At 41.9% G+C, this 23,659-nt stretch overlaps 1 protein-coding gene across 2 annotated transcripts in view; it reads left to right on the top strand.

Moving 5' to 3' along the window:
• Klhl32 (kelch like family member 32) overlaps positions 1-23,659 on the top strand; it is a 200,090-nt gene that overhangs the window by 93,827 nt on the left and 82,604 nt on the right. For both annotated transcript variants that reach the window (XM_050144952.1, XM_050144954.1), the window contains exon 5: positions 11,535-11,633. In XM_050144952.1, the coding sequence (XP_050000909.1) occupies positions 11,535-11,633 (99 nt within the window). The remainder of the gene's footprint in view (positions 1-11,534; positions 11,634-23,659) is intronic.

The raw sequence follows: 23,659 nt of genomic DNA, 5'->3' as shown, positions 1-23,659 counted from the left end.
ACTCTAGAGCAGGAATCATCAAACATTTTCTGTAAGTGGGCAGATAATAAACAATGTAGGCATTGCAGGCCCCTATTATTGCTGCTTAAGTCTCATTTTGTAACTGGAAAACTGCCAGAGATAGATCAGTCTATCTATATTCCAGTAGAACTCAGTTTACACTGAAATTTTAATTTCATATAATTGTCGTGGGTCACAACCTATTACCCACCATTGGGGGGGGGCGTTTTGATTATTTTTAAATGTTAGAATTATTCTTAGAAACTAATACCTCCAAAAGTAAAACACACGGTTCTAAATTTATCAAAATATGTGAAGCTCTGCATGAGGAAAAGTACCAAACTGTAGCCAAAGAGTCAAGAAGGTTCAGAGAAAGGAAGACTTGGTGTTTTCAAGAAAACAGTTCTTTACCGTTTGAATATGGGCTCAGTGCAATCCAAACCCGTTTTCCAAAGGTTGTTTTATGGAAGTTAAACAAACTGATTATGATGTTCAGATGAAGTAACAAAAGGCCTGAAATAGCCAAAGCACTGTTGAAGAATAACAAGGTTGGACAACTGACAATTCCTGGCTTCAGTGTGGTACTGGCGAAAGAGCCCATCAGGAGATCAGTGGGATGGAATGGAGATCCCAGAAACAGACCCTATCAATAAAACTGATTGATCTCCAAAAAGGGAAGAAAAAATTCAGTAGAGTAAAGAGACTTTCTTTCTACTAATGATGCAGGTTCAACTGGAAATCCACCTACAAAAGTCATATCAAGTCTGTACACAGATCTTATACTGTTCACAAAGATAAAATACAAGCCAGGACCTACTTATAATATAGGAGAAAATTTTCTGTAAGTGATTTTATGTATAACAAAGACATTTCAAGATTTTGTTTATGCATTCATATGTGTGTATCTGCATGTGCTCATGCATATGTATGTACCTGTGTGCATGTAGAGAAGCCAAAGAGGATGATGGGTGGATCCTCATTACTCTTCACCTATTCCCTGGAGGCAGAGTCTCTCCTTGAATTTAGGGTCTGTGTTTTATCAGCTAAGCTGGAAGTGAGCAAGATGCAGAGAGCCTGCTGTCTACCTTTTTGAACCGAGATGCCCAGATTGTTACACTGGTGCTAGACTCTGAACTCTGGTACACACCGTTATGCAGGAAGCACCCTTAACCACTGAACCATCTCTCCAACCCAGACAATTTTTACAGACACAAAAATGTGGTTTTGGATAACCTGTATTTCACTGGAATTACAAACATGTATACTGCAGAATCCAGTATCAAGGGAATAAAAAGTCAAGTCACAGTTTGGAGAAAGTATTTGCAAACGTATAAAAGAATACCATTCAAAATATATGAAGAACTCAAAAATTCAATAATAAGAAAGCGAGTACCCTGGTTTTATAAAAGTGGACACAGGTGTGCAAGATGAGTAACCACGGAAGATAGATTTCAAATAAGCATATGGGAGATGTTCATGTATTTCGTTGGGCAAATGCAAATTAAAGCAGGAACTAACCGTTGTCCATCTGTTAACACTTAACCAGCATTCAGAACCTGGGAGCACTAAAAGCTGGTGAGGACGTAGAGTGAGAGAAATTCATTCATGGTTGGTGAGATGTCAAGATGGTACCGTCACTGAAGGAGACAAGTTGGCAGTTTCTTAAAGAACTGACACACTCTTACCATATATTCTCACCTTGGTGTTCACCCTTAAAATGGAAAGTGTATGTCCAAATAGAAACCTGAAAACAAACATCTAGACGTTTTACTCACAATTGCAAAACACGGGAGCGATGAAAATGCATTTCTATAGTAAGCAGATGAAGTATGGATGAGCCGGTGCTGAAAGAAATGAGCTATCCAACTCTGGGAAGACTTGCAGGGAACGCAGGTGCGTATTGCCAGACGAAGGGAGCCATTGCCAAAAGGCCACGGACGGTGAGATTCTAAAAGCAGCAGTAAGTAAGCAGAGAGTAAGAAGGGCAGCGGCTTCCAGGGTTAGGAGGGGAAGCCAGCAGTGAGTGAGAGTTAGCCTAGTACAGAGGACACTTAGGACAGCCAAACTATTCTGTGTGGCGTCGTGGCGTCCTTCATTTGTCAAAACTCACACAATATGAACCTCTCAGGATGAACACCAAGGACAGCCATGGGCTTAAATGGCACGCCACCGTAGGCTTATCAGTTAGAGCAAGTGTGTCATCCGTACAGACAACAGGTAGACAAAACCACATGCCTCCAGATGGCCAGTTACACCCTCAGATGACATCTCCCTAACCATATGCCTTGGTGTAGGATGTGGGATAAGCATTGTTTAGCATTTTTTGTTTTTCATTTTTAATTAATAGGCTATTTTAAAGCAGATTTTACCTGCAGCAAAAGTCAATAAAACTAGAGTTCTCCTACGCCTCCTATCCCCACACATGCGTAACGTTTCCATAGCAACATCGTCCACAGAATGAACTGATGAGTCTACCTTTACACATCGTTTACTCCCACAGTCCATGCCTTTCACCAGTGCTTATTCTCTGGGAGATGTTGATATAGAAATGTTACACACGTGTGAGGACCCTAGGTGTGTGGGAACTCTAGACTTGTTCAGTTTTGCTACATTCCTCAAGATTGAACTCTTGACCTTCCTCCAAACCAGCATGCTCTATCTAAGCTTTACTCTTGTCAGTAGAGGCACTGGTGGGCTGACACCTTAACTCTAAGCACCATGGTGACAAGGATGTGTGTTTGTATAGCTATAGTCATTGCCCCAGAATCTAGCAGGGGGCCTAGAATGCTGGGTTTAGAAAGGGCTTTGCTGGGGGATGGGTGGATCACCATGCTTTTAGTTTCTTCGTTTTCACGTGGGGGTTATAGCTACTTGAAGGGCAAGAAGTGGGACAGATGACACAAATGAAAGGGTCACATGATGTGTGGAAGATAGTAGGCAATATGTAACACAATGGGCAAAATTAAATTTGATTTTCATTAAATTAATAATAGAAACAGTTTTCCTCTAAAAACTATGCTAATCATTTTTTCTAAGCATGTTATCTGGGCATCCTGTTTTATTCCCTATACAAACCATATGGAAATAAGTAGCAGCCAACAATATATTTCTTCATGAGATGATGATATAGAAAATATGCCAGTGACTCTTCCTGGCAGACTTCCAAGCTGTACTTGCATTTCATCCTTTACAGAGCACAGAATTGTGTATTAATGATTGCCTTTCACGTCGGAGCTTCTTTCTCTGACATTTTGAATGGAACAAGATGTCTTCAGTGTCCTGAGCGCCCTCCGCATAGTCCTGTGTGCGTGCTGCCTTTATTTGGTCACACCGTGATTCAGTAATGTGCATTCAGCTCCATCTTCTCTCCCCCGCTAATACCTGACATTGTTAAAGCACCCCTACACTTGAAAATTCCTGTCAACCAGGCCGAGGAGAAGATTCAGCAGTCAAGAACATTGGCTGCTTGCCAGAGGACCCAGGTTTGGTTTCCAGCACTCACGTAGTGGCTTACAACCATCTCTAACTCCAGTTCCAGGGGATCTGGCGCCCTCTTCTGGCCTCTGCAGCACTGTGTGCATATGCTGAACAGACATATATGAAGGCAAAATGCCCATACACATTTTAAAAAAAAAAGGAAAAGAGAAAAATCCTGTTTTTTAAAAAAATGCCATTGGTCCTATTCGTTGTTTCAGAGATCCTCCATTTTCAACATATCAGCAATTGAAGATCAGTGTTTTCTCTTTGGGTCTGCCTCCATGCTATGGAGCTGGCTGTGTTAGGGAGACCCGGGCCCTGTACTATGGAGATGGCTCTGCTATGGAGAACCTCAGGCCCGTGATAGAGCTGTGAGGGATGGAATCCACCATCTTCACCACACTCGAAATAACACTGCTTATAAGTAGGTCTTAATAATTAATTTAGCTTTTCTTTTAACCTATAATGACCTTCATGTTTCATTAGACTTTAATTTGCTACAACTACTTCTCTCCCTTGCAGTTAGAAACTATCAAAAATGGATTCTGCTTTCTCAAATAATTAGCCACATTTGTAAAGGTGATGTGTGATAATTTATCTTTACATTCTGTTCAATAATACATCTTATTAATTTAAACATAATGAAGAAAATCATGTTGGAAATGACTAGCTGGCAATACTACTAATCTCAAGGCCTGGAAATGCCGGAATCATTATTGTGACAAAGGGGCCATAAGAAAATAGAGTTTTCTCTATGCTGTGAAAAGACCGAGTCTTTTCATGTCCCTATGTGGGGTTTTTCAATTAAATCAGGCACTCCTGGCCATTGTTCCTGCAGAATCCTGTGCCCACTGGGTCCCCACACCCTCACAGTCCCTCTGGGCTCTTTTCACTTTACTCAAGCACTGGGTTCCAGTATTTACCCTTTTTACCCTTCCAATTCTCCCAACATAGTGTGGTGCATGTACATTTTCTATTAATCCCAAATAACCAAATAGATAGTATTGTTCACATGCATAGACACTGAGGGATGCTTGGAAAATAAATTCCTAAGCGTTCTTATCCTCGTTTGAACTGTATTTTCGTCTTAAAAATAGTGTATCTGATAGAGGTTAACAAGGAACAGAAAAATCATTTTGCTTTAAACAGGGGCGCCACCTTGTGGATAAACAATCTTTAGTGAAATGACACTAAAGTTTAAAGTAAATCTTGTTTTATGTCCCATCTATATGACTCCTTTTGTACAGAAGTGCTTTGTGCAAAAGGCTTCATATGTCTTTAATACCTGACTGGTAATTTATTTATGCTCCTCTGGTTACCCTGGTGGTTTATAAGCTCGGATTTTTGATCATTTGCCAGTACTCTAGACCAGATGAAATACTGATTTCAAATGTATAAAGAGGAAGTGTTTGGATTATTCTGGCAAATGATATTGGACTGCATCTAACTTTAATTGCGTTAGTCCTTGTGCATAAAAGGTGATTGTTTTTGTGGACAGACTTGCACACTTCAGTTGTCTGGGCTTAATGCTCCCACGCCCCTACTCTGCTCTGTTCACAAAACCTGAAGAAAATAAACTAACAACATCCTAAATAAGCAATGAGGGAGGGCATACCTCAAGGGACTAAAGGTTTGTTTTTTTTTAAGATAACAACTCAGTTATTAACAGACAAAAAGAAGGGCATACTGAAACTTTTCATAGGCATTAAAGACGTTTGTTACCAGAAGCCAATCTGGGAAGCAAGGAAGAAATGGGAGGGAAGGGAGGTGAATGTCTGGTGCACAAGAGAATGAGTGGAAGGAGAGACAGGAGCAACCTGGAGTTTGTGTATTGGCCCTGCTTCTACTTGTGAGGCCCAGCCTCCTAGGTAGTGAATGCTGTGCCTTATGCAGAATTTTGCCACAAGCTCTGTACCCTTCCTCTTTGGCAACGTTTTAGCCCCATGTCCTGTCTAAAGATGCCACAAGGCCAGGCACATGAGCCTTCTCTCAGTCTGGGAGGCATCCCTCAGAGATGGTGCAAATGAGCCCTGAACCCAACTCCACTTACGTCACTGACCAGATGAGATAGCTGGACAAAGCATCCCAGGATCCCTCCTGCCAGGAAGGCATTTGGAACACTTTATGGCTGAATCCTTATGTCAGGATGTTTTGGGAATCAGTCACCTTCTGCTGAACTACGTGTGGGACTTTGTCCTGGAGACCTGACCGGGGAGGGGGGGGGAGGCAATGAAGGAATGAAGAGCAGACACACAGAACACCCTCAGAAAAAAAGCTGTGATCAGATGGACCAGACCTGCTATGCTGCAGAAGCCAGGAACTTCAGCATTTTTATCATGCACAGCACACGAATAGGGGCTAGCTAGTCTTGGTGAGAAGTCTCCATAGACGAGCAGCCCAGCTGTAGTCATCAGCTACAAAGGAGGAAGCTATAGTTGCTCGTTTTTGCACACATTGCCAAAATTCCCACTCAGACAAGCTCTACCATCCCTCTGAACCTCACTGTGGGGAAGGGCTCTGCTACTTCCTCGGGGCTGAGGCACTGGTGGCCTTGGTATGGCTATGTCACATTAACAAGTCACATTCGTTCAGCACTTTAGCAATTCAGTTTTAAACACTTAGGGTTTCCTCGGTTTTCCACAGCCATTGGTTAAATCTTATCTATTTAGCTTAGCAAAAATGAGAGAGAGAGAGAGAGAGAGAGAGAGAGAGAGAGAGAGAGAGAGAGAGAGAGAGAGAGGAGAGGAGAGAGAAGGCTGTATTGGCATTTGGGATGAGGGATCAGAGCATCTCTGTTCAAGTGACCTTCTTTACCTTACCACAACTTCAGGGGAGACCCTTGAACTTGACGTGAATTATAGGATTGCTGTTGACCCAGATGGCACTGTCGAGCTCCTCGCTCCTCACATGCAAGTGTGGCTTCCCTGGAGACCAGGTGTGAGTGGATCATGGGAAGAGAATGTCCCATAGACTTGTCCCCAAGAAAAAGGCACCTGGTCCAACCTGTACACACCCTTGATGGCTTCAAAAACTTTTTTACAAAGCCTGGAGATGGTGGAGCACGCCTTTAATCCCAGCACTCGGGAGGCAGAGGCAGGCGGATCTCTGTGAGTTCAAGACCAGCCTGGTCTACAGAGCTAGTTCCAGGACAGGCTCCAAAGCCACAGAGAAACCCTGTCTTGGGGGAAAAAAAACAACAACTTTTTTTTACAAATCCAGAGGAGCCTCAGCTCTGTCCCAGCCCGAATTGGTGAGAGCTTTGACGCAGGATTCCAGGGCACACACTTGGTCTTCTGTGTCTTGAATTTTCTTTGTCTCTTTGTCTTCTGCACATCTGTATGTCTTCATCTGAGCTGAATTTCTCTAGACTGATGGATGCTACAGATGTTTCCAGTCAGACAGATTAGCTCCCCCTCTAACAGGTGCTCTCAGCCCTCAGGGAACTTCTCTCCCTTGCTGTAGCTTGAACGCAAGCCCCATCCAGTTTATTAGAATGCCAGAGTCAAGAGGGTTGGCTGTACTTTTCGGAAGGATCTGAAGTTGGTTTTGGTCAACATATGGTCACAGCACAGGGGAAACAAATGAGGAAGTAGTCTGCTATAAACATGAGTGCTTTAGGGCCCTTAGTTTGAAAGAGTTCTATTGGCCAATTTTTCCATCACTATATACTGTAAAGCACAAGGAGTAAAGCCCCAGCTTACTCCCGCCCAAGCACAGATTCTTTGGAAAATGCAGCAGAGCCACCAGTCCCCAGATGGCAGCGGGGCGTCAACTACAAAGACTCTGGCCAGTGACGCTCACACATGCCGATGGTTTCTAAAAATGATAAACAGTTGTCCCGGCAGTTTCTCTCTGCAAACCTTTCAAAGGACTTGGGGATTTTCCTGTGCTAAAGTTTCTTTCAGAGACTCTTATAATGAGAGGAGGAAACAAGCCTGTAGAATAAAAAATAAATAAATAAAACAAAGGCAAAACAATCCCGGGATGGGTTTCTGGTGGGAGGGTTTCTCACAGTGAACCCACTGGATGTGTTACACATGCTACGGAATATCCATCTTGTCTCCCTGTGATATCTGTCTTTGTGTGTGGCATTACCACACCTTGGAGGCTATCACGAATGCTGGTTGTGTGACGTGACTGCCGCTGACAGGGCTGCAAGGCTAAAACTCACCTTTCTAATCCATCTGGTCCCTGTTCTCCGCCTTAGGCTGTGCCTCTTCAGGCAGTCTGAAGCTATTCTTGCTCCTCTGGCGGGAGATGGACTCATTTCCGCATGCCAGTCAAAGCCCCTTCCTTGAGGATTTGCAGAAATTTAAATATCTCTTCTGACCAGAAGGAAAAAAAAAAAAAGAGCTGTTTAAAAAAATTCCAGAGCAAGAAGAGTGTTTGCATTTTTGACCCCTGTGCTTAACTTTTCCACATCTTTACCTTAGTGGCACAGATATATAAGCTACAGTTCTTTTTCCTCTTTTCCTGTGTCATAAATTTTGAAACAAGCATGTATATAAGAGCTAGTTATCCAAATTTTTAATTAAATAACCACCTCAGTTCAGAGCGACAGCTATGTGCCTAGGCATTGTTCTTATGTGGTGTGGTTGCAGAACAGGACAAATTTCTTCCCTTCTGGAGTCTTCCATCAAGAGAATCCTCGGCAGAGCAGAGCGTTCCCTTAGGTAAGACTTCAAAGTGAACGAGCAAATAACAATGGACAGAGATAACATCATCTAATTGGATGCTCAGAACATCCAGCAGAAACCAGCAGGAGGGTTGAGGCAGGCGGCTGGAGTACCCACATTGAACTTTCACCTTATATAGCAGCTTCCCATGGTTTGGCCAGACTTCCAGCATCTTTTTCCCATGTTAGGCATGCTTATATCACGGAATAAGCTGTACTCATATTTATTGGAAATACTTCACCTTCTACCTGTTTTCAGGGACACAATGGTCTTACTGTTGAAATTTTATGTTATATTCCTTCCCTATCACAGAGTTAGAAAGTGAGGCCACCATCCCTAAACAAAAGACCTTGGAAGACACTTTGAAACAGACTTGCTTGGATCTGAAATGGTATTGGGATAGCCCCACTTCCAAAGCCAGCTTCTCAGTGAGCTCAAAAGAACACCTAACACTTTACCAATTAAATTTACACTACAAATGTAATGAGCAGAAGTTTAAAGGACAGAATGGAAGGAGCGATGCAGGCAGAGAGATTCAGCTGATAATATTTTAAAGAGGCAAAGGAGAATGCAGTGTCAGGAGGCAGGAGTTAAATCTGAGAAAATGGAGTACATTGGGCTAGACTGATAATAATGGAAGTAGCGAGCCATGAATGTTTAGCCTCTGGAGTTGTTCTGATGATAGGGCCAACAGGAAGGCTCATAGGTGAGCTGTGAGGTAGGAGAAAAATAAGAGGATACAGGATGGTTCTGAGTTGTGTTGCCCTCCACCGAGGTCAGAGCAGATTCTCTTCAACGGGAACACAATTAGTGCATAGACTCATGATGGTCAAGGTGATAAGAATGTTCACGAAGATGAGTGCTCAGCTCTCATAGAATATCCATGTCATCCCTTCCGTGTTCAACAAACATCATGGAAAAAGGGCAGAAAGAATGTAAGAGCTAGATGCCGCCCCCATGAACTCACAGCCACTGAGGTTACCTGCACAGAGCACATACAAAAAAAACCCCCCACAAAACAAAAAACAACAGCAGAACATAGCGGACAAGGAGGACTACTGAGAACTCAAGAACAATGGCAATGGGTTTTTGATCCTACTGCACATATTGGCTTTGTGGGAGCCTAGGCAGTTTGGTTGCTCACCTTACTAGACCTGGATGGAGGTGGGTGGTCCTTGGACTTCCCACAGGGCAGGGAACCCTGATTGCTCTTTGGGCTGATGAGGGAGGGGGGCTTGATTGGGGGAGAAGGAGGGAAATGGGAGGCGGTGGGGGAGAAGAGACAGAAATCTTTAATAAATGAATAAAAAAAAGACTGGATGAATGCCAATATTCAGTTCAGAGACAGGAGAGGAGCTTGTGGGTCCCAGATCCTCCCCAGGAGCTACTGCAGTTAATAACTTCTGAGGAGGGAAGGCATAGTCTTCAATGATCTAGCATCTAATGAGTTTCACGTGCTTTGGTTGATAGCTCAACACTCATGCCTGTGCAGGCAGCTCGGGTTCAACTCAGAGGTTCACAAAACAAGCAACAAAAAGAGCTAAAGAAAATGACTTGATGGGGGAAGGGGACTTGTCTGGAGAATGAGAGGGGAGCCTCGTGGGGGAAGACTGGGTGGTGAATATGACCTGGACACAATATATATGTGTATAAAGTTATCAAAGAATAATAATGACTACAGGGTTTTTCTAAATAACTGTCATATTGCTGAGATGGCAAAATTATAAAAGAAGTAGGGTGGTGAGCAGTAGATAAAGATCAAGAGTCCGGTCTGTGGCAATGTTAGGGGTTCGAGCTGCCCTCTAGAGAGCCCAAAATCCATGCTGAGGTTGTAGTTGTATACCAGGTTCTACCCAGCTTGAGGGATTGACCTAATTGGAGCAGCAAGGGAATGAAGACATATGTGAAGAAAAGATGGGGTACAGTAGGCTGTACTCACTATGATGGAAGGTACCAGCTTTGGCAGTAGGCCAGAATCTCAGTTTGGGCAGAAGACTAAAAGGTGGATGGGAAAAACCAAGGTGATCTCTTAAGAAAGGATGATCCAGGTAAAGAGGACTGATTTGGTTGATAAGATGAATCGAGGAGGCAGGTTTTTTTATACAGTGGAACAAGGAGACAGGATTACCCTATCTCTAGTAGACATCCCTGTAAGGGAGTGGGCTCAGGTGTCATCCCGGAGGAGGAAGATGTGGCTAATAGTTTTGACACATACTGGTCAATTGTTCATCAACAGTTCTCCTTGGACCACAGGAAGGCTTTGCCACCTCTCCAAGCCTTACCTGGGGAAGGCTTTGCCTCTCCCGAGGGTCTGAGACACTGGTGTTTTTGATATGGCCCGACCCATGTCAACAATACACATTCACTCAGTGATTCATGCATTTCCCAGAGTTGTAGATGAGAGTCTGAGGTGTGGAGACAGAAACATTTTGGAGTTCCATCAGCATATAAATGCCCTGAAAGTCACAGGATTCCAGGGTGAGCAGAGACAAGAGAGAAAGCTCTTGGGACCAAGCTGTGGTCATTTCCAAAGCACAGAGACTGGGGATGATAATGGTTTTTGAAGCAAAGGAAAATCAAGAAAGAATGTTGACCCAGAGACAAGAGATGGATGGCCTCACTTGGAGAAGGTGTGTACTCACATGTAGACATTCTAATGGCTGGTGAGCTTGGAGACATAGATGTCCGGTGGCTAGATTGTGAACATCTGGGCTCAGACGTGCCTGGGACAGCACTAAAGGTCTCTTGTAGCTCTCAGTCACACATTGGAGTGAATGTCCTCACCATGGTGTGTCTTTATCTGGCCTTTTTCAGTGGCTGGTAGCCGCAGTCCAATAGTTGGGCTTAATCAGGAAGAAGTAGACAATTGGTCTCTCCAGATATCTGAGTTGTTCTCTTTCCTTGTGAGGCTCACTAACTTAAGAAAATGATACTTGCATTTTAAATAAAGAGGACTGGAGAAACAAAAATGAAGAATATGGAAGTTTGTGATTATGCAGGACTTGTAAGTAGAATAATATATATATATAGTACCCACCCCACTCCTACAGTACCCACCCACTCTCACGGTACCCACCCACTCCCACGGTACCCGCCCACTAGCTGAAGCCAGAGGAGATGCAAGTACCATGCCCTAAAACACCGCTCACTAAACCATGATGAACGGAAGAGTCTGGAATATACTTTGAAAAATTAGAACTGGTCCATTTTGCATTACCATGTTACAAAATGAATGATACGAGACTACTGTGTTCTTTGAAAACGTTCATATTTTCTTACAAAAATGAAGGAATTAAGCTGAGTTTTGCATGTAGAAAAAGCTGGTGGCCCATGTAAAAATCAAATAATTCTTCTGTTTATTTATAATTAATTACCTTACAGATTTTGTTGGAGCCAGGCGTGATCCAGGATGTGTTGGCAGCTGGGAGTCACCTGCAGCTGTTGGAGCTTCTCAACTTGTGTTCCCACTATCTCATCCAGGTAGGTGTGCTTACCTCTACTAATGGCCCTTCTTGTTCCCTCGCCCTGCAGTTGTAAACTGTCCCCTACCAACAGAGACCCGATGACAGAAGAATTATACTCGTGTGTGTGTGCGTGTGTGCACGCACACACGCACACACACATGTACCCTGTGCTAATAAGTTCTCGAGGACACAGATGAGAGGAGCCTTGGAAGACAGCTGTGGTTCCTATATCCTGTCACTGGCATGCGTATGTCATCTTTCTTTTCTACCCACTCCTCAGGGAGCAGACTGATCAGCGTCCATGCACAGTCCTCCCCACAGGGACTCAGCACCCATGCACAGTCCTCTCCATGGGGTCTCAGCACCCATGCACAGTCCTCCCCACAGGGTCTCATCGCCCATGCACAGTCCTCCCCACAGGGACTCTTCACCTATGCATAGTCCTCCCCACAGGGACTCTTCACCTATGCATAGTCCTCCCCACAGGGTCTCATCGCCCATGCATAGTCCTCCCCACAGGGACTCAGCACCCATGCACAGTCCTCCCCACAGGGACTCAGCACCCATGCACAATCCTCCCCACAGGGACTCTTTACCTATGCACAGTCCTCCCCACAGGGACTCAGCACCCATGCAGAGTCCTCCCCACAGGGTCTCAGCACCCATGCACAGTCCTCCCCCCAGGGTGTCAGCACCCATGCACAGTCCTCCCCACAGGGACTCAGCACCCATGCACAGTCCTCCCCACAGGGACTCAGCACCCATGCACAGTCCTCCCCACAGGGCCTCAGCACCCATGCACAGTCCTCCCCACAGGGTCTCATCGCCCATGCACAGTCCTCTTCACAGGGTCTCAGCATCCATGCACAGGCTTCCCCATAGCATTCTAGGGACATAATCCTGGTCCTGGTTTAAAGGAATGCTTCTCGTGGAAATGACCACAGATAAAGGAAAAGCTGAACACCCACTGAAGACTCAGGAACAGCAGTTAATGTGTCATAGAGTCCCATATCATTAATAATCCTGTGAACACCAAGGCAGTGAAGATTGGAGAACACATGAGTGACCTGTGCATCCTGCTCCTGACTGGCTGCATGGTGGGAATGCTCTGTGAGAGAAATGGGAAAAAAATGTATACACGCCTTGCTGTTGTGTGTTTACAAGTGTTTTACATTCATTCTTCACAATAAATTTGCACATTAAAAAGTAAAATGTCAGAGATTCAAAATGTACCGAGTTTGCTTGAGGCAATGTGGCTTCTGAGGGTGGTAGGGCTTTCTAATTCCAAAAACATTTTTCTCTTGTTAAAAAAAAAAAAAAAGAAAACTGGTTTGTTCGTTTTTTGTTTTTCTGTCTTGGGTTTTTTTTTTTTTTCTGTTGTTCTTTGTTTTGTTTTGTTGTTGTTTTTGAGACAGAGTCTCTCACCAGCCTTGAACCTTGAGTAGGCCTGAATGACTGCTGAGCTAACAGGAGCTCACCAACTTAACAGGAGCCGGACTGGGAAGAAATAAGCATAGGTCCAAACTAGTCCCTTTGAATGTGGTTGACATTGCATGGCTGGGCAAACTGAGGAGCCACTGGCAGTGGCACCAGGATTTATCCCTCCTGCTTGTACTATTCTCTTTGGATGGATACCTTGCTCAGCCTAGGTATAGTAGGGAGGACCTTGGACCTTCTTCAAAGCAATGTGCCTTACCCTCTATGAGGACTGGATGGGGGTGGGATGGCAGGGTATGTGGAGTGAATGGGAGGAGGTGAAGGAGGGGAAACTTGGATTGGTATGAAAAAAGATAGTTTGTTTTCTTTTTTTTTTTTTAAAAAAAAAAAACCTGTTAGGTAAGATGTTGAATGGCTGTGGAAGCATCGTGGCTCTGAGATTTTTATTTTACAGTTAAGATTACATTTAATTAAAAATGATTTATTATTATTAATTTATTATTTATTATATTGATCTGATACCTTTGGCAAGGCTAATATTCTGGCCTTGTCACATACAGCCTTACTCTGTGTGTGTGTTTGTCTGTGTGTCTGTGTCTGTGTTCTATGTGTGTCTGCGTGTCTATGTGTGTCCTTATGTGTCTGTGCTCACATGCACACACAGCCAAAGCAAGAGTGTGTAGAGACAGAGGACACCTATGAATGTCACTTCTTCCCTTCCACCATGTACGACGTAGGGCCCAAGTTTAGGTCATTAGCAACAAACACGTTTACCTACTGAATCATCTTTCAGCCTTAAGTATTCATTCCTACTTCAGGATTTTCCCATTTACTCCATGGTCTCCTTTCTCCTTGCATTTATTAAAATATAATGAAAAGTAATTAAAATAATGAATCTACACACTTATTATAGTATCTTTGTGCATATTAGTAAGAAGAAAAAAATCTTATATTCCTACCCAATTACTTTGTTATCCTTTATAACAATTTTCCCTAAATCTGAGTTTCTCTAAATGTGCTGTAAATGGGTCCTTTATCACTCTCCTCTGCTACCCATTACAGAATTGGCGAAGTCTTCCTCACTGATATCTGTCGTCTTTTGTTTTATCCTGACAAAGCTGGGAAGCAGGAACCAGCACTTCCCAGGGTGACAGTCTGAGGAATATCAAGATGTTTTACATTATTTGAAGTTATTGTGAAAGGTGTTGTTTTCCTAATTTCTTCTTCAGATCATTTGTCGTTTGTGTATAGAAAGGCTAACTGATTTTCATGACTTAATTTTGTATTCAGCTACTTTCCTGAAGGTGGTTATCTGTTGCAGGAGTTTCCCAGTGGGATCATTGGGGTCACTTATATATGCTATCATAACATCTGCAAATAAAGATATCTTGACTTATTCCTTTCCAACTTGTATCCCTTTGATTTCCATTAGTCTTTTTATTGTCCTAGCTAAGAGTTCAAGTACTATATTGAATAGATATAGAAAGAGTGGACAGCCTTGTATTGTTCTTGGTTTTTCATGGAATTGCTTTGAGTTTCTCTCTCCATTTAAGTTGATATTGGCTATGGGCTTGCTGTAAACTTCCTTTATTATCTTGAGGTATATCCCTCATTTCTCCAGGACTTTTATCATGAAGGGGTGTTGGAATTTGTCAAAGGCCTTTTCTCCGAGAATGATCATGTGACTTCTTCTCTCAGTTTGTTTATATTTATATTGGATTATATTTAAAAATTTACATATGTTGAATCATCCCTACATCCCTGGGAAGAAGCCTACTTGACTGTGGGAAATGATCTTTTTGATATGTTCGTGGATTCAGTTTGTAAGCATTTTTGCATATATGTTCATGAGGGAATTTGGTTTGAAATTCTATGTTGGGTCTCTGTATGGTTTGGGTATCAGGGTAACTGTGATCATGTAAAAGTAATTTCTGTTTTGTGGAATACTTGAGGAATATTGGCACTAATAGCTCTTCTTTGAAAGTCTGGTGTAATTCGGTGCTAAAACAATGTGGCCCTGAACTTTTTGGTTGGGCGATTTTAATGACTGTTTCTATTTCACTAGGAGTTATAGGTCTGTTTAAACTATGTGACTGATTTAACTTTGATAAGTGGTATGTACTGAGGAATTTATTCATTTCTTTTAGATTTTCTAATTTGGGGGAGTATAGGTTTTTAAAATAGGTCCTTATAATTCTCTGATTTTGTTTTAGTGTTTTTTGTTAGTTTCCCCTTTCATTTCTAATTTTGTTAATTTGGATTTTCCATCTCTGCTTCTTAGTTAATTTGGATAAGATTTTAGATAATAAAATAATAAATATTTATTATTTGATAAATAATAAGATTTATCAATTTTCTTAAAGAACTGATTCATTGTTTCATTTGTTTGTTTATTTCAACTTCATAGATTTCAACCATGAATTTGGTGATTTTTTTGCCATCTACTTTTTTTGCATATTTTTTTGTTGTTCTAACTTTCAGATATGCTTTTGTTAATGTGAAATATCTCCATTTTTAAATGCAAGCAGCTAGTATAGAACTTGCCTTTTAGAATAATCTTTATTATGCTTCATAATTCGAGTATGTTTTTATTCATTTTCATTGAATTCTAGAAAGCTTTTAAGTTCTTTCTTTTTTGACCCATTTTTCATTCAGAATAGATTTGTTCAAGCTTCTGTGAGTTTGTAAGCTTTCTGGGTTTTTCTGCCATTTTGACGTCCAGCTTTAATCTGTGGTGCTCTGGTAGAATTCAGGGTATTATTTCAATTTTCTTGTATTTGTTGATATTTGCTTTGTGTCCCAGTATGTGGTCAGTTTTGGAGAATGTTCCATGGGTGCTGAGAAGGTATATTGTCTTGTGTTTAGATGAAATGTTCTGTAGGTATCTGTTAGATCCGTTAGAATTATAACGTCTGTTAATTACAGCATTTCTCTGTTTTTGTCTGAATGACACAACCATTAGTGAGAGTAGAGTATAGAAGTCTTTCACTCTCGTATGAGAATCAGTATATGATTCAAGCTTTAATAGTGTTTTCTTTTAAAACATGGGTTTGTAAAATATCTATGTCCTTACATTTGTCCTACATTNTATAGAGAGAGAGAGAGAGAGAGAGTGAGAGAGAGAGAACTGAACTTGGTAGATTTTTCCATTAATGCCTGTGTAATGTCTTTCCCCATGTCTTCTGATTAGCTTCAATTTGAAGTCTATTTTATTAGATCTTAAGATGAATACACCAGCTTGCTTCTTAGGCCTATTAACTTAGAATATCTTTTTCCATACTTTTACCATGAGGAGATGTCTTTATTGAAGTTTAGATGTGTGTTCCTTAGATGCAGGAAAAGGATGGATCCTGTTTGCACATCCATCCTGTTTATCTGTGTCTTTTTATTAAGGAATGAGACCGTTAATGTTGAGAATTATCAGTGGTCAGTGTAGTGTTTGTTGATTACTTTTTGTTGTTGTTGGAGGTGGTGGTGGTGGTGGTGGTGGTGTGTGGATGTGTTTCCTCTCTATTGACTTTGCTGGTCTGGGGTTATATATTCCCTGTGTTTTCTTGTATGTAGTTAACTTCTTTAGGTTGAAGTTTACCTTCTGGTGCCTTCTATATGACTGAATTTACAGGTGGGCATTGCTTAAATTTGATTTTATCACGGAATGTTTTACTCTCTCCATCTATGGTGACTGAAAGTTTTGGTTCGTATAGTAGTCTGGGTGGGCCTCTGTGGTCTCTTAGAGGTTGTAGTGAATCTGTCCAGGCCCTTCTGTCTTTTAGAGTCTCCATTGAGAAGCCAGGTGTTATTCTAATGGATCTGCCTTTATATGTTATTTGGTCTTTTTCCTTGCAGATTTTAATATTCTTTCTTCTGTGCATTTAGTGTTTTGAGATTATGTGCTGAGGGAATTTTCCTTTTTGTTCTAGTCTATTTGGTGTCCTGTAAGCTTCTTACACCTTGATAGCATCTCCTGCTTTATTTTAGGGAAATTTTCTTCTATCATTTTGTTGAAATATTATTTCTGTGCCTTTGAGCTATGTTTTTTCCCTTCCTCTATTCCTATTATCCTTACATTTGGCCTTTTCATAATATCACAGATTTCCTGGATGTTTTGTACCAGGAGATTTTTAGATGTAACATTTTCTTTGACCATGGTATCCATTTTCTATCTGGTTCATAGGAGAGTATGGTGGCTGTGTGTTGCCCGAGGGAAAATCTTACGGGGTCCTGATAGGAGTGGGCACAGGAGGTTCCAGGTAAAATGTGTTTCTAGGTATTGGGGCCCAAGACTTGAATGGGCTGAGGACAGCAGAGGGGCTTGAAAGAGGAAGGAAAGGAGGGTGTTCCACCAGGATCTGCTTAGTTAGTGCTCCAGGAATGGGGGCAAATATGGAGGAGAATCCGTAGCAGAAGATCTTCTAAATAAAGAGCTGGAGATGAGAGAGGGCGATTTGGATTTGGAAGAATGGAGGGAGAGGTAAAAAATCTGTCATTAATCTGCATATTTTCCTGGTCAGAGTAGCCTGTGGGTTTCCATGGAGGGCCTGTTAGTGGTGCAGCCTGGGGGAGGGGCAAAGAAAGTTTGAAGGGAAAGATCTGTGTGATCCACTGAAGATGGGTGCAGGAAAGAAAGAGAGGCCAGAACAGGTGTTCTGCGCCTATGCTGCGAAGGTGAGATTGGGGGATTGGATCCGGAGGAGCAGAGGGAGACATGAATACCTGTAGTTCACTTCCCTGCTTTTGCGGTAAAAGTAGCCTGTGGGTTCCCGGGGACTGCCTGTAGGAGCTGAGGGCTGCGAAACCGTAAGGAGTGGGAGAGGGAGATGAGGAGGGGAAGATCTGGGGGACCACTGGAGAGGTGCACAGGTGGGAAGGGAAGTCGCAGCCAGTTGCTGTGGGTGAGACTGAGGGCTTGGACTGGGAGGAGCAGAAGGAGAGATGCTGTCCAGGCAGGAGTGGCTAGCTAGAGCTGGAGCTGGGACAAAGCAACGAGTGGGGAGAGGGACCTTACAAGGGGAAGGTTTGTGGGATCCACAGGAGAGGAGGTTGCAGGGAGGCTGACGCAGGTGTTTTGCTGCAGAACCAGGGATGAGCCTGGGGGATTGGACTTGAAGGGATGGAGGGAGTGGGGAAGGTCTGCAGTTAGCCCACCTGCTTCTCTGTCAGGAGTGGCCCGTGGGTTCCCACGGAGCACCTGCTGGAGGTTTTCCACCTAAATGTCATATCAGTAATTCAAACTCCATATATTACAGCCTGCTCTGAGGGTGCTATTGATTACTGCTTCTTTCTCTCAGTTTGGGTGCTGTTCTAGATAACCAACTTGAGTAGAGTCAGCTGCACAAATATCTCACACCCGAGTCTTTTCTCCATCACTGAAATTACTGCCTCTCATTAGACACTCACCGTTCTTGCTCAAAGAGCTACTCCATTTGGTTTCCTGTTTCTAGCCTCTCTTCATGGCAACCATAGTCCCTTGAGTATCATTATCCTTCCCAGGGAAGAGAGTCACATTTCCAGGAAGCCTGTCAGTTTTATAAGGATTCATATTTCCACTCTGCCAAGTAGCCCATCAGTCCAGAGGCATTGTTTTCTTTTTGTACTTGGGGGGTTTAAATTTGGAATTGGTATGTTGCTTTAATTTAGAAATGTCCACTAGCTACCTGCTGGTATATCTCAATACATTGGCACGTTTCAGTATATTAGTTTACCCTCAGAATTCTTTATTCTGGTCTCCATAGCTGGACCCCCTCTTTCCCAGCCAAGCTGTCTTTTGCAGGATCCTAATGCAGATGATATATGTGTGCACTTGCCATAAGAGAAGTCCTGTAATAGGAGCTCCCCCAGTAGTAGGCAAAGGCATTAAGTTCTCTTTAATCTATGCCCTCATGGTAGGAGTGAAGAAACGCAGGTGCACGATACCCCCAACCACACACACACACACACACATACACACACATGCGCGTGCGTGTCTTCTTCTGCTGAGAATGCCATATATCAGGAGTGTTAACTGTTGAATTTGTGTAGTGTCACTTGAAATTGACCCTTTAGGAGCTACACGGTTTGCCAAGGTGCTATCTTTTGTCATTAGCTTTCTGAAGGAAAAAAATTCTGTACACCAAAGTGATACATTCTATTGCCCAATTAACAGAAGTGTCCTTTGTTTCACCAAATATATATATATATAATATTATATGTTGTATATTATATATTATATATATAATGACATGCAACTAAAATGCAGTAATAAAAAGAGCATCCTGTAGGCTCTTCCAATAAAACCACCAAAGCAGTGATTGTAAGAGACTGCCAGTATCTATTCGTAGGCAGTAGGTGGCAGTGTGAATCCACCAAAATTCCATAATGCGTTTAAAGCAAAAATCAGGGGAAAAATGGAAAGAAAAATTATTTATTTTGCTACATATTAGTCTTCTGACCCAATCAGTAAAAAAGTCATTATTCACACCACACTGGGCAATATGCATTGTAATTTTTAACAAATAATAGGAAACTGTTAATGTGCTCACAGGAAATGCAGTTTTGTCTCGGGCTTCTATGGTCATTTATCACCGCACTTTGTGAAATCACTCATTTGTTCTAATTTGAATGTAAATGACTCTAAGGTTTTACAAATAAGGTGACAGACTCACATAAATGTAATTGCAGGGTTCATCTCCTTCTTTTTATATATCACTCATTAGGTTATGAATTAAATACATCGTATTAAACCAGGGGCATGTCCAATGATGATATTGTAATGGCAAATTACTCTATGCTATTAGAGGTGTATTTTTTATTCATGGACATTAATTTGTCATTAAGCGGCATTAGTTTAGCACTTTTATGTGAAAGACGTGACCTGCAAGAGGAGACATGCTGCTGGGCTCTGTGAGGAGAGGACCTGAGGGCCATAGGTAGAGCATTTCGTCTCTCTCTAAGGAAACATACGAGGGGGTTGTTTCTTGTTTTGTTTTGTTTTCTTCTTTTACAAATATTCCATGAGTCACTTCCTCAGACTGAAGGTATCCTCTGTACAGCACTCATCCCTGGATCATCTAGTAAATCAAATCTAGATTCTTGCCACTCGTCTTTGGGTAGCTGAGAACTCTCCTGAAGAGATGACAGCACCCACCCCATCCTCCGTCTCATCCCCTGAAGGATCTTATTCATTATCCTTCATCTTCATGGAGTTGTACACTTAAGGGACTGCAGAGAGAATTGGGCATTTTCTTTTTTTGATGAATGAACAAAGATTTAAAGAATTTTATTCTCTCATGAGGGTTTTGGGGGGAGATTTCTGGATAACTTCATGTCTGTTTTAATAAATAGCAGTCTTATGGCTTCTCTTTTTAAGAAAATATTTTTTCTAGTGCCCACATCTGGAAGCACTGACCTCTGAGACACCATCTCCAAAACTGATGGTCTCTTCTGACAGATTTGAGTCAGCCTCCACAGGGCACAGTATGCTGAAAAAATGCCTTTCCCTGCTTTTACCCTGGGAGGTTTTGTGTACAAGACCCAGGATCTCACCTTCCACCAATTTCAGATTTTTTTCCCTTCCTCCATATTGCATGAACTTAGTATGTGTTGAGGGGACAAAAGTTAACCTTCATTCGGTAATTTTTATCTGCTTTTTAATATTAATATGTTAAATAATGGTGAGAAAATTGTATAAGCAGCTTTCTGTTACTTTCACCTACTGAATATATTTTGTGCAGTTGGAAATACTTCCTACAGTGACTAAACTCAACAATGAGAAGCTTATATATTTTACAGTATTATAATGGATTATTATTTTTTAAACTAAATAATACAGCAATGACTTATTGGAGGCTATGTCTTCTAAATAATATATTATCTTAGGTTTAATTATTAAAATTAGCTGTATTACCTAAATATATAGTGGGTATTCTGTATAAAATAATTTATCCTCAAGGTTGAAAAGTTATAACCTATATTCATTTTTCTCTAGCACTGAGATTTTTTTCTATTAGAGAAGACAAATGATTGTACCCACATATATATTTAATATGGCCATAATCCAGTGCACTAACTGCATGCCATGATTGCTTCCCTTGAGCTGATACCTTTGTGTTTGGAGCATATTAAAGTATAACTTTTGGAAAATATATTACAAACAGTTTAATCTTTTGGATTCTTTTTCAGTGAAAATAATCAGGAAATCAAGAAATGTATCAACCCCAAGTCATAGCCAACTGCTAATTATTTGTTCTGATCAAGAATATTTGCCACCTAGCACAAGTAATCCTGAATATCAGGTTTGCCAAATATCATTCATATTTGGCTCCAGAAATGCGCCATAAGATTTTCAGTAGCCATTTCTGAGTTCCAATTAATTTTTTTCATAGGCTGTCATGATGGCTTTTATTCTCAATGCCCATACTGAAGGATGCCAGCAATTGACAGTCCTAAGGCCTGCTGTCTTCTGGGAGCGTGATTTCAGCATTTTAATTTGTTATTTGGTCAATCTAGGGTTGATTATATATTTTGTGTGAGTTTTTAAAGAGAGGAAAAAAAACTCTTGAAAGAGTTTTCTAATACCTGTAGTTTCTATCTAAAGCTATGGAACAAATAAAACCAGAAACACCTCACCCCCTAAAAATCTGATTTTGTGCACGTGTTTTTTCTCAAAAAAATATTCCTCCCACTTCTTATGGATGCTGTAGTTCAGAATCAACAAATGAAGCAAATATGTTTTTCACTTTCTTCCATTATAACTACTTGAAATCTGTGTTTCATTTGAGCTTCCAATAGTCAATATCTCTACTCCATGAGACGTGTGCCCTCTTCTCTGAAGCTCACACACCTTCCGCTCCTCATTACAGCCCTTTGCCTCCTCTGTTGCCCATGGTTTCAGTCTCCCCACCAGGAAGGTGGGAGAACTGTTTCTTAGTCTCCTGTCACTACAACAGCCCTCTTCTTCCTCTCACCGTGAGTCTTTCATAATATTGAATCGTGCGCCTTCTGTGTTCCCTCCTACAGAACCCTCTCCTCCCTCCTAGTTCTCCTCTACCTTTTTCAGTTCCTTTACAAGCTCCCCTTCCCCCATTGTGGGAGGATAGGAACACTGTGCGTAGGCCATCTCTTCTTCTCACTGCACTTGTCTTCCTACTGTGGAGGTCACTGCACCTGAGCTCCAGATATGTGTTCCAATTAGCAGTTTCACCAGATACCCTACATGTATTTCCCCTGGATACCCTACACGCAGTTTCACTGGATACCCTACACGCAGTTCCACTGGATAGATACCCTAGACGCAGTTCCCCTGGATACCCTACACGCAGTTCCGCTGGATACCCTACACGCAGTTCCGCTGGATACCCTACACGCAGTTCCCCTGGATACCCTACACACGGTTCCCCATTGCCTTCATCCAATCCACTTGCTTGCTCTTCACCACGCCGTTAAGGCAGTACCATTCTTTTAGTTAACCCTACCAGAAACCCCAGTCTTTAAAAATTTAGGTTATCAGGAGGAGCCGCTCCCTGATGGGTATTTTTCCTTCACATGCCTTTACTTACCTGAGCTACAATTCTTAGACTGCTTCATGGTTTTGTGATTCTTGCTCAACTTTATTGATTTGGCCTCTTAGATCGTTCTCAAATGTGCTGCTTTGTCTTCTGGTTGGCACTGACGTCACTGAGGTCTGCATTTTCTCCCATGGACTCTCCTGAACTGCTTCCACCCTGTTCCCAACCTATGATTATCATCACAACAGTGTTGGGCATCTGTTTTTAATCTTCAAAATAACTTCTTGCCCCAAGTCTTACATAGCTTTCTATTTTCTAGTTGCAAACTTGTTTCTGGGCTTTCTCATTCTCATCTCCGTTATGGACTCTTTGCTGTTGTATCCCAAGGATAACATGCTTTGTCATGGCCAATCCTCTGTCTCCTGGGTTCATTCTTCTGGACATCTGCAGGTATTCGAGTGGAACTGACGCCAGAGACCAGGAGTCACCCTTGAATCTTCTCTGCCCTGTGGCCAGCATGCAATGTCACTTTCATACACACATCGTTTAGTTTCTTGTTCTCTCTCCTTCTTTCTCTTCCTGTAACACCATCTTAATCCAGGTCTTTGTTACTTCCTGGATGAAATGAACTTCCTGAAAATTAATAAACTTCACGGCTACTCCAATTCTTCCTACAATGTTTTGTTTGGTTGATTTTAAAAAGTAAGTTTCAATCCCTTGGTTTTATTTTCAAATAACAAACTGATTATATTGTACTCTTGGTTAAAATCTTTCATTAATTGATGATTCTCCTTAGCCTTTGGTATAATGTTCATTCCTCTTAATTTGACACACAGAGTTTGTGTCTGTTACAAAACTGCCCATCTCTTTAACCTTATTTTATTTTATTTTATTTTGACAACTTTCTGCTCAAGTGTTATGCTACAATCTTTGGAGACTTTGTACCTTTCCTTAAAACTTGGTGAAAACCCCCTGTTATGTGGGCTCTTTTTCCTACTGTCAATTTCTGAGTTCCTAACACCCTAAGTACTTGGCATACACATTTCCTTTTCCACAGCTGGCTGAGTAGTGCACTCAGTTTGAGTTAGATGCCCTCTTTAATTGTGAGCATTCTTCCAGGAGG

The sequence above is a fragment of the Alexandromys fortis genome, unplaced genomic scaffold (genome assembly GCF_014885135.2).
Source record: "Alexandromys fortis isolate MF-2015 unplaced genomic scaffold, M_Fortis_MF-2015_v1.1 scaffold_2_1_26212458, whole genome shotgun sequence".
Lineage (NCBI taxonomy): Eukaryota > Metazoa > Chordata > Mammalia > Rodentia > Cricetidae > Alexandromys > Alexandromys fortis.
Note: the sequence above shows the minus strand (reverse complement) of the source record. Positions and strands in the feature narration are given on the sequence as shown.